Raw genomic sequence first — 12,163 nt, 5'->3', positions numbered from 1 at the left:
GAGAGTTGGAGTTTCTCTCACGGCCACTGCACAGGAAGCTTCATAAACTATTATCAAGGTCACGCTTAAACTGTGCCAGCCAGCACTCTCCCTCTGCCCCATCTCCATCTCCATCTCTATCTCCATCCCCATTCCCCATTCCCCATTCTCCATTCCATCCCTTACAATTTAAAGGGACTCGGTCGGAAGCGTTTAAGCATTGCTTCAATTAAATCTTACGACTTACTCAAGGACTTCTGCTTTAAAAGCCCCCGCAAACAACTATTGTCCAATCTCTGATGGTTATTCCACTTTTCATTCATTCCACTCGTTAATCAATAATTAATGTTCCTTATGGCACGCTACCTCTCTATGCGGTTGAGATATTAAAATAAACTTTTTCCCATGACGCGCGCCACGACATTCGTGTCTCTTTGGCACGAAGCAACGGCATTTGCCATGTAAATGTATACTGGCATTCATCAGACGCCATTGTGATGCTACGCCTCCTTTAGCTACACGCGAGAAAGTATTTTGCATCGTCGCCACTGCCGCCGACATCACCACCCCATCTTTACTTCTCTCTCTCTCTCTCTCTCTCCCTTCACCTATCGGAGAAATTCAAAAGTAAACTATAGTCTCGCGTACATACATGCAGGGATCGACCAACGCCACGCGACACACGTACTATATACACACGCATCCCCCAGATTCGGTGCATATATATCCAACTCGTTAATTTCTTTTTCAAGCTGTTTTCCCCGTTTTTCCTTCTTTACACGTGTACTCTTAATTTCTTTCAGGTATATAGACTCGAAAGAGGAGAGGGAGAAATTCCGTATGCAAATTCACCCCTCTCGTGACAACGCAGGACCCCCTCCCCTCTTTTCTTCATTCTCTCCTAGCATAAGAATTTGAAAAGCTACCACCTGTGACGTGTCAATCGGTCGGCATAATTCGATTTGAATAATGAACGACATTCCCCTATGCAAATCTCACCGTTGTGGAGAGAGAGAGCCTCGCTCGTCCAATAACGGTTCTCGAAGAAAGGTTATTGCGAATAACGGCCGGAACAGGACAAACAATATGTCGAGGGATGAATGAAGCAAGCTGCTGATTTTACTCAAATTATCCATTTAATAGGAAAATTAATTGGTAAGCGAGAGTAACACTCCCTTTCTCCTTTTCACGAAACTTGAAAACAGCTGGAGGTTGCGAATAGAGTTATCCATATAGAGATAGCGTAAAGGGTAATTAGGAATTGGTATAAATAAAAATAAGAATGATGCATACGTCAGAGTGGGAGGAAAGGAGAGGTCGTATATGAATAGCCATGGATCGTGGAGAACGGATGTTAAATCGTGCGGTAAATTCGCTTGCATTTCACTCTCCGACGAAGGAGTTTCGAGTAATACGTCGTCGGGAGTGGTTTGAGGATGGGACTGATGGCGGAGGGGGAGAAGAAGTATTTGAACGAGGTCGAGAGGGGAGGCAAGGGGTGGCAAGAGGAGGAGCAGGGTCAGGGGTAGAAGTCTGATCAGTTTATAAGCGCACATTGAGTTATTGGTAGCTCATCTGCCCCGTCGATATCCTGGAGGATGCTTTCCCGTCTCTCCCTCTCGCCTATTCCTCTTTTCGTCTTAAAGAAACCTTTACTCCAGACCAGCTTTTCCGCTTCCTACCACCATCGTCCCACCACCTTCCTATAACTGCTTTTTTTATTTCAATATAGACAGACTATAATTTTTCTCCACCTACACTTAGACTAGTTTATATAGTTTTTTTCAAACACACGGTATTATATTAACGTTAGTTTTCCTCCTATACATCTCAAACCTCCCTCGTCCTCTTATTTTTTCCTCCTCGAGATGTTGTAGAAAATATGGCTGAAGGAAAACTCGAAAAACGTAACGAAAGAAATCGATGAATATTAACGATATTTTACTCAAGCCCCAACCCACCCCTTGTCACCATTGCTGCTCGATAAACGATGGCCTCTCGATCATGCACGCACTCTTGCGAATTTCGAGGATGTAATAGCATAGTTTTCCATTACTAAATTTGTCTGGAGAGGAGATTTGTAAGAGAAATATGTATATAATAAGAAAGTGTGGCGTGAAAAAGAGATGTGCATTAGGAGATTGTGTTCGATAGTAATAATTATTTACGACGATACCTTGATCGTTTCTTCGATAGTTTTTCGCTCCATTATTATTCCCTAGCTTCTTCGTCCTTCTTCCAACTTACATGCTCCTCGTTACACTGTAATACTAATTTTTCACTCTCTGAAATACAGAGATTCTTTGGAAAGGTGATAATTTATACATTTATACCGGAAATCACTGAAATTGAAGCAACCCTGAAGAAAAGTCGTGCGTTTTATAGTTTGGAATATATTGTATCGGACAGTATAGTATTAATCATTTACAATCCAACGACTCGATAATTCCTTTTTTGCCTTTCAAATCCTTTCTCCTACCAAAACAATATTTCTAATTACACTGTACTATATTCTTATCGTGGAATGCAAAGAGATTCAAGAAAGGTGATAACTCATTGCATTCTTTGTACCAGAAGTCATTCGATATCGAACTAAATTCCTAAGAAAAAAGAGACACGCATTAGGAGATTGCTTTCGACAATAATAAATATTTACGACGATACTTTGATAATTTCTAAGATATTTTCCCATTCTTCTCTTCCGTCGTTCGTCACTGAGTCGCCATCTCTCTCCATCCTACTGTTTCTCATGATACCGCATGCACTATATATACATGCATACTACACTGTACACTTTTATCCTGGAATGCAGAGAAATCTAAGAAAGGCGATAGCTTAAGCATATTCCGCTTGTACCGGAAGTCGCTCGAGGTCGTCCAGGGACATTAAATTGCTTACACGCGTAGACACACACACACACACATAAAAACCACTCGAATCCGCGAGACTCTTCCCTCCCTCGGGCAATCAAGACGCATACTTGCGTAATTTCATCATGTCCATTATCGCGAGAGAGCGCCTATAAAGATATTTTATTGGTTTTAAGAAGATCAAGGGCCAGCAAATATCTGTCTTACATTAACGACCAAATGTGCTCTCCGCATTTGAAATAGATCTTCTCGCCACAGTTTTCTCGATTACTGCAGCAGGGAGTGTTCTCGCAATCGTGAAGCAGCGGGGTATGTCGTTTTATCTTTAAACGGTGAGTTATGGTGGCTATATTCTTGCGAATAATTCTGAAAATAGATGCGGGACTAGGCAAAGCAAAATGCTTCCTTCTCGCGACCGTAGTAATTCTGATTTAATACGTCGGCACGTGCGTCTACAGTGTATAATACGTGGCAGATAATAAGACCCATGTGTCTATCGTTCCTATCGTAATGAACAAGTGTGCGGAACTAATTACAACGTGTCTCGCGCGCCAAGGATTTCTGACAATTGCACACGAGTCATAGTTATTTCGATACTCTCCCTCTCTCTCTCTCTCTCTCTCTCTCGACAGGATTTTTATCCAGCACAACTATTACAGGCTCCCGTACGCGTTAAATGTATAACTCTGCGTAACGCCATATGCGTTGCACGTGAGTCTACATTTAGGAACAGAGGAGGAAGAGAATTAAGCGGTGGAAGGAGGAGGAAAGGAGGAGGAGAGTAGGAGGAGAGGAGAGAGGGCATGGAAATTGGCAATTATCGTAACCCATAACTAAAGAGTCGATGGACGACTTTATCGGGAATGGAATTAGGCGATAATTAGAAAAATAAAAATTTCAACAGCGGTGCAGGTTCCCCCTTTCCAACTATCTAGCTCTATTTCGCTATACGGAGGTGTATACACACGTGCATCCAACCCCGATCGAGGCACGGCTGATGCACAGGCTGCACAACGTGCATCGAGCGAGCGCATATCGTGTCAGCTGGCGAATTGCACTCTCTGCTCTCTACTCCTACAATCCTGACACAGCAGCGTTCGTTTAACGAACTGCCTCAGACAGTTCCACTTATTCCTTCGACAGACGGAATATCGAAAGTCTCGATGCTCAAAGCTTTCTCGCAACACGAGCAATTCGTTCTGGCAATAAAATCGTCGACGAGCAGCGAATTCGTGACACACAAGGCTCATAAAGGGATTTATGCGCGCGTTCGAGAAGAACGAACGAGCGACGTAACGACGGCTGTGGCGACAACGGAGACGTCGACGACAACAACGAAAAAACCTTTGACAATAAGATTCCTCAATGTTTCGACTCACCGTGCCGATCGAGCTCCCTCGTAATCCCGAAGACTCCGATGCTCCTCCAGATGATCGAACAGTCCCTCCAACTCCTCCAGTTGCTCGTTCCTCGATTGCGTCGCCTCTTTTAAAATCTGCGCACAATTCCAGCTTTATTAAAATAGTTTTTCGAGTCATTTTGAGGAGAGGGAGGGGAGGGGGAGGGGCACGAGAAATCTAGGGCTTAATGTATCCATGCACCACGAGGAGGCACGGTAATGGCGTTCGTGGAAGCTATTCGAGCGTAACCCCTATAGCACAGCCAGCTTGTAGCTACTACTACTACTACTAACTACCACCACTGGCTAGACTCCCATACGTCACGTTCCACAGGGTGCTCCTCGCTGTGCGGCATTCGTACCATCAGAAGCATTTTGTTCTCCACGATAATTCTCGAGCAGCTTTCTGGATTCTCCAACCCTACTCCTCCAACCACGCGTTACTATCCCCCTCGCTTAACGTATTATATTATCATAGAATCTAAACGAGAGCACCAAGAGAAGAATAGAGTCGAAATTTCCTCTTTTTCTCCGCGTCCAAGTAAAATAAGGCAAAAAAGGGTGAAGGCCTCCATCTCGAAAATAAAATCGGTTTTCCGATAACTGCTTATTTGCTCGCAAAAGTGGCTCGCTGACTGGGCGAGCACGTCGGAAGCGGTTTTGGCGTGTAATATTATCGAGTTATCGGGAGAATAAGGGGGTGGGGGAGGCATTGATCGCGAGTAGAAAGACAGAGAGTATAAGGAAGGGGTTGCATCGCTCGACAATACTATATATATATATATATATGTATACATATATACATGTACTGCGATTGCAATATGTTGGGATTGGAGAGACCGATAGCGGCGTGCACGTATCACGTCGCACAGTCGGTTCAGCCAATACAAATAATCCCCTATTGTTGATGGCTTCTGAGAGCACCGCTATATATATATAGTCATGCAACTCCTTAAAAAGAATATCGTGGAAACACCATTTAAAGGGATCTTTTTTTCCGCAGGTCACGCGAGAAACGCTGCCCCACTGCCAATTCGCCAAGAATCTCCCTACACTCACGTAAGTTCAATTTTCATTACTATATATACATCAGCCACTCTGTCAATGTGGAAATTTCTCGAATACTTGCAGGTTACGTACGTGAAGGAGAAACGAGATTTTCTCCCACCTCTAAATTGTAAACAAGTTGACAAGTTTTCTTCCTTTCTTCCTCCTCCCCCCCCCCCCCCCCGGCGCTTTTCTTCCTTTTTTCTCGACCGTCTCATGGAACGCCCGTCGAGCTGCGCGTCATGTGTGCTCGGTGATGCGCGTAAAGCCTTTCCCTTTTTACTTTTTCACTTGCCCTCTCTATTAGAGATAGTGCACGCATATACACACGCCTGATAGCACGCAACATTTGCCGTGTATGCTTGGTGTGTGTGTGTGTGATTTCGCATGCAATGACAAAATGTTGAAATTAGGTAACACGCGGTCACGCCGGTTTATTTGAACGTAGGTTTCTTCCCACGTGTCAAATTATACCGCAAGAGACAACGATTTGCACGCCTAACCAAGCAAGTGGAAGTCAGTTTAATGCTGACCGTTGCAGAACTGCCAAGCGATATTTCGTAATATCGAAATACGTGTGGGAAAAGAATCATTGATGTACATCATAGTTTTCTCGCTCGTTTTGCAAAAACCATGAGCCAATAAAGCTAAAAAGAATTTATCATTTGTCGTTCTTACATAATCGCTCGATCGTTCAAGCATCGACAGAGTCGCAATATCCTTCGATATTGGATCGGACGTGAGAACGGATTTTCAGATTTTCTTACAGAGCCTATTTATTATTCGATGCCTTTTATATTATTTAAAAACTCTGCGAAATTCGAGTTTTTGTCCTACAGTGGAGAAATCACGAGTGAACAAACATCCAACTAAATTGCTATATATATACGATAGCGTTACTCTTACAAGCAGATGTTTACTTTCTCAGAAACGTATCAGTATGTAAACATGTGCTGTAAGTAATAAATATATATGTGTAGTATCGTACACGCTCTAACGAGCGGCGTAAACGACGGCTGGCGCTAATCCTGCAATAAACCTTATAAAATCGTCGAGAATTAAAAATAATATATACGAAAGCACGCGAGTCTAATGAAATAATTTGCAATATCGACAAGTGTCCCAAGGGACGTTGCAATTTTCTTACGATACCGAACCTTCGTTCTCGCGTCCCCCATCAACAGAAGTGTTAAAGAATTACCGTCCCGCGCACGTTTCTCTCACCCACCCACTCATGATCGCGACCTACGCACAACCAGGAGAACTATATATCCACTCGCTCGCAATGCAATCAGATTATGCTAATGACTGTACCTATTATAACCGCACCTAATGCCCGAGTCAAATTACCATGTGTAACGATAATCGTAAACGCAGAGTAGTGGTACCGAAATGGTTAACAAGAAATATGCCCTTTAACCCTTCTCTGATAGTCGCAGGAATATTTTTTTCCCTCAACTTTTGCAAGACTGTGCAAAAATTCAATGCAAATAATTTATCGGGAAGAAATGAAGTTTTATAGCCAATTTGAACGAAGCACCGTTGATCCAGCATGAAATCCACTGCGAACGCGAGACACGGTTGGAGAAGCTGTTAATTTCAATGGAATCGCACACCAATTAAAATTTATTATCGATAAGGGTTGCCGTCAATTTGGACAATTACTGCACTGCTTGGTAAATCAATGCCGGTGGTGTTTGATCGCGGAGGGTAGGATTTCGCCTTTAAGTTGGCGTAATGTTACACAAGATCGGTAATAAAACACCTCTGAGAACCGAGCCTAATTGGTGGGATCCGTGCGCACACCGATTGGCCGTACTCGCGCGCGCTCACCGATTGATAAAATATCAGCCGAAAATTTATTCCAGGGAAAAAAGGCATCGTGGTGAATTTTTGCAAAAGACTTTTTGATTTTTCAGATGACACCTCGTGACAAACAGATCGATGCGAACCGCTTTGTAGCATCCTCGCGTAGATGATAATCGATCACTGTCGCGCAGCTAATAAGCAGATAAATCCACACTCTTTATCACATTTTTGAGGCAAGAAGAATGGGAGGAGGAGAGGAAGAAAAAATCGATCCTATGGGCAAGAGTTATTTGTGCGCGTGCATCGTCACGCGGCGATTTATGCTTCGATAAAATTTAATGCGGTAAATATAGTATGAAAGTGTACGCATATACCGGGTGCACATTAATTCGTGCGAATGCGAAGATTCTGGTAGAAAATTGTTAGAGCCGAGCAATTTTTTAATTCGTTGCCCACAATCGATGGGATGCCACGAGTTACAGAATTTTACATAAAAATATCTTACAAGTTTCTACCCCTCCGCGTGTAATTTTCCAGTTGACACGAGTCACACTACACCCGGTACATGTGAGTGGTCAGTCTTGTAGGTATATATACGACGACCATGTTATTCGCGAACTGAGAACTTGTACGTATAACACGGCAGTGCGAATAATTCAAATTCTATCGGTTTATGATAAAATAGGCTTGCACGGTCAGGACTAAAATGAACGTAAATTTATTCTTATTATGCGGAGTCGACGTGAGAATTACGAAAGGGAAAGAAAAGCATTGGAGCAACGCGTATCATTGCTATATATAGTATAAGGCAGCGTTAATAGCTTGATCGACTTTTTCATTATTTCTCAGGGCCCGCGGCCGCGGCCGCAGCGTTCTTGCGCGAGAGATCTTTTTTTATTCAAATTTTTTCCAACCTTCTTGTAATAATCTCGTTTACCGATTTACATGATATTATAAGCGTAATCGAAGCTCGCGATCATGCACAGACTGATCCATATCGTGGGCCCATTAAATCGTTCAATTACAGCGGTTTCCTTAAGTGGGAAGTGCTTGCGCCACACAAAGCTCGAGCGCGCGAAACACGTTAAGTGTGTATATATACACACACATATATATATATATATATATATATGCGCGGGAGAGAATAAAAATGAGAAGGGGAGATGGGCGAGTTTACGAGACCAGTACTAATATGCGCGCGAGCGCGCGCGCTCGAAGAACGTGGCGAAATTTCCTGGACGCTGGCGGCTGTGACGAAGGAACTCTCGAGGGTCCTGCAATCCTTGCCTATAATATCGACTCGACTGTGTCAATATTCTCACGTGTACGGGACCATAAATTATAACTTTGCCAAGCAATTAAGTTGGTCGCCAAAGTAAACTTTTCAACTAAAGAAAATTTCCGTGTAAACCAGTCGTTCTCCAATCCGATTAAATCTGTTCTCCGTTATGCTTCCGAGGGAGAACCACGAGAAAAGACACATTCCGGAGGCGAGAGAAAAAGGAATGATAAAATTTGGAAGAAGATCGAAGGTTGGAAAAATATTCTTGGAGGATACCGAAGCTGGCTCTCGTGAGTGGAGAGTTTTTGCGAGGGGACCAGAGTCAGAAATTGGAGAGCGTTCGGTCATCTAGAGAGGCTAGTAGATTCTAGATATAGGAGAATCAGGGTTATTGGTCTAAGGCCAGCAGCAGATGGATACCGCCTGTCCTATAGGCGCGCGTGGGAAGCACCCCCTTCCCAAGCAAAGCGAGAGCGAGTCTCGACTAATAGATGAGGAAAAGAAGAAGAAGAGGAAGATAATGAAAATTATCCACGGCCAATAAGACAAAACCGAGGGAATATAATAATCGCGCGAAAGTTTTCTAGTGGACGGTTAAGAGGTAGATGGCGTTGGTGTACAAAAGAGAAGGAGGAAGAATGGTAGAGAAAGCAGTCGAAGCCGATAAAGTGTTGGATCGTTTTCCGGTCGTTGAGAGGTTCTTCCGGCGTTTGAGAATCGTCGATTTAACCAGACTTTTACGATTTTAAGCAGAACGGCATAGGAAGGAGAGCGTCGAAGGAGAGGGAGAAGGAATGAAAGGATACGAATAGCGGGAATAAGGTAGGTAAGGGGACATTTCCGTAGCGTTGTTTGTATGCCATTCGCGATAGCAGCTCGTATACGGTAACGACTCCTTCGCATTTCCGTTATGTGTGTTTCACCATTCTCCCCCCTCGACATACATTTATCCCTTTCTCCTTGTCTTTTGTCAGTAAGTTTTTTCACCATAAATACACCGCGTTTCTTTCGATCTACTCGCTAACGAGACGCAAGCCTTTGCTTCTTTTTCTAAGGAAATTCTCTCCCCCCCCAAATACCTTGTTGTCTCTTGCGGATGAAGATTACTCGTCGTAACGAGTCTTCGCAGTGTTGGTGCATGGGAGGATTAATTGGAAATAATTGTGAAAAAGAAAAGCGAGTAACTAATGGCTGACGTCACTCGAATAGATTCTGGTTGTAGCATATATATATGTAGGGTGCTATCTATAATACGACAACGTAGGTAGGTGGTTGGATGGAAGGCAGGTAGGCCGGAAGGTAGAATAGGTAGGCAGGTATGCAGGTAGGCCTGGCAGGCTGTAGCAGTGCGTCTAACTGGCATGTTATACGCGCGTGGTGGACGGTGAACGAGCATTGCATCAAGCTAGTCCTGCAGCCTATCGAGGATCAAAGCCGGTTATAGTTCTGAAATCGTGCTAGTGCGTTATGCAGCTGAGAGTGACTTGACTCTCAAGGGTAGAATAGACGTCGGATTGGTCGTGCACGATGCAGATGCATTTCTCGAGAAACGCCAAACTTTTCCTCGCAATATTCCCGCATCCTGGATAAATTTGACAGAGCGGTAAGTTCTTTCCGACTGTTCCTCGCGTGGGTTTTTCTATGGAAATGGTAATAATGCTACTCGATACAATTTATCCTCCCTTCTAACGAAAGGTTAATATTCCTGCCAGTGATGCAAAAACTGGCAAAAAATAACAAGCAAATTGTGCGACGAACAGGTTCAACCAGAAGAATCATCTTTTTTCCTTCCCCGAGACTATTGTTGGAAAAGTCGATTTAGCAAAGAAAAACCGATCATGCCCTTTTGGTTCCCATTATACCTGGAAAAGCCAGCTTCTTTCTCTTTCCCCCTCGAGCTCCTAGTATCATTGTGTAGAAAATGTATAGTATACGGTATTACGATATAATAGATCCCCGTAGCACCTGCTACTTCTCTGTGTATCAGTTGCCAAGTGTTTTCCTCAGTCAAGGGCCGTATATTTCGAATACCTTGGATCTAGGCGACTATCTAACCTCGGTCAACGATACCTGGGGATCATTGTATTGTTAACGATCTCGGTTACGTACGGCTGCTTCCGATCCCCTCGTGAACTTGCCTCATTGGATTCTACAGGTGTTTATTATGATGATTCCGGCTGTTTTAATTTCTCTTTCTCTCTTACTCGATATATATATACTTGCATGTACGCACTATAAATTGTCAATGTTTCAAATTAGGATTTGTGCTCGTTAGAGAATCAACGTGACTCGATTAGAGGGTGGAAGCAGAGGAGGATCATGAAAAAACGCAATAGTGGGCAATGACTTGCTTTTTTGATAGGTATTATGGGTAATCCGTTGTGCAGCACCGGGATCCCCTAGCCAGAAGGGCTAATTCGCCTTAATGACGGGAGCTTTAAGGTGATCTGATTGAACGCCAACGGCGTTTCGCAATAGCCCAAGACTCATTGAGAACGACGCCCTGGCGCGTAAGTGCCGACGGATGGATTACACCGACGAATCCAACACAGGTCCGTCGAGAATCCCGCAACAGCTGTAGTAATTGATTTCGTTTAAATATAACTATAGAAGGGGCATCGATTCGTTTAATAGTTTTATCGAGACACCGCATTTCGCATGATCTAATTGACGCCTCCCCCCCCCCCCACCCCTTCTCAACCCCTTACCCCTCCTCCATTCACCGAGAAGATCGTTAATCGATCGATCGAGGTCCGAGAAGCTGTCCGTTCGACCGCAGACTCATTTTCCATGCGAAGCGTCCTCGCGCTGTTGCCTTGTTAATTATCGACCGGCCAATCAACAGTCAGGCAACGTCAGTCTCATTGATCGTGTAATGCGATTGGCTGGAGACACTGCAGTGTACTGGCGGTAAACCGGAAATAAGCCATGCAGCATGTAGCGATGGCTGCCGCAGCATAATTACAAGAAACCAACATAGGGGGAGAAGGGAAAGATGTTTATCGCCGGTAGCGTCATAATTATTGTGATCGCTTGTACAGCCTGCGTTTGTACACGCCTTCCTCGTACATTTATTAAAATATTATACTTTGCTTTGCACCGAGGAACAGAGAGGCTTTCGAAAGGTTCCAAATTTTGCTTCTCGTCTCCCTCTATACGACGCAGAGATATTCGTACATTGGTAGGAATCTACCTTATCTCCCCGATTATTCGGTGGGGATAGGGTAAGAAAGGTAACTGACGGTATTACCGACTCTTACCTTGTGATCGTGTATCGAAAGTTCGCACCAACATTTGGAGTAAAAAGATTCAATGTTGCAAGAATTATTCACTTTTATTCTTATTTCTACATTATATAAATTTTACTCTTATTTTTCCAAAGCACAATGTTGTTACGTATCAGCAAGAGAACGAAGCATGAATTCGTCGAAAGATGTCGCTAGCGCCCAAGCTCGGTCGCACCGAGAATAATGTAGATTCCGTCTTTATCATGACGGGAAGCTGCGAGCAAGGGGGGAAACTGCCGCTACCAATGCGCGCGCTGCTATACAGTCTTTCGTATATGTATATTTATACGTGTGGGATTGTCGGTCGCAGCGCCTCCCAGCGGCTAAACTGGCAGGTGTCTCGTGCGTGCAATGCCCCGTTCTTTTCTTCGACTGTGCGGTAAGAGGGTAAAGAGGGGAAGAAGATGATCTAGCTGGCAGGCAGGCGGCGGGTGGGTAGGGAGTCGCTCGGATCGGGTGTAGGCGGAGTTTCATTCGTGCATCGAGCAAG

General features: G+C 44.0%; 1 protein-coding gene and 1 long non-coding RNA gene across 2 annotated transcripts in view; one reads left to right on the top strand and one right to left on the bottom strand.

The window, feature by feature from the left end:
* LOC136781804 (uncharacterized) overlaps positions 1–5,445 on the top strand; it is a 30,653-nt gene extending 25,208 nt beyond the window's left edge. Inside the window, exons 2-3 of the long non-coding RNA XR_010823998.1 lie at positions 5,252–5,307; positions 5,380–5,445. This is a non-coding gene — a long non-coding RNA (uncharacterized lncRNA). The remainder of the gene's footprint in view (positions 1–5,251; positions 5,308–5,379) is intronic.
* Positions 1–12,163, bottom strand: part of LOC136781728 (UPF0489 protein C5orf22 homolog) — a 147,331-nt gene that overhangs the window by 45,730 nt on the left and 89,438 nt on the right. Inside the window, exon 6 of the mRNA XM_066740731.1 lies at positions 4,229–4,344. Coding sequence (XP_066596828.1) covers positions 4,229–4,344 — 116 coding nt within the window. The remainder of the gene's footprint in view (positions 1–4,228; positions 4,345–12,163) is intronic.

This window comes from Prorops nasuta, unplaced genomic scaffold (genome assembly GCF_024137725.1).
Source record: "Prorops nasuta isolate Cenicafe-Biocafe unplaced genomic scaffold, Cenicafe_Pnas_1.2 PNAS00002, whole genome shotgun sequence".
NCBI classification, from domain to species: Eukaryota; Metazoa; Arthropoda; class Insecta; order Hymenoptera; family Bethylidae; genus Prorops; species Prorops nasuta.
The sequence above is the reverse complement of the archived record's forward strand: the minus strand, read 5'-3'. Positions and strand labels throughout refer to the sequence as shown.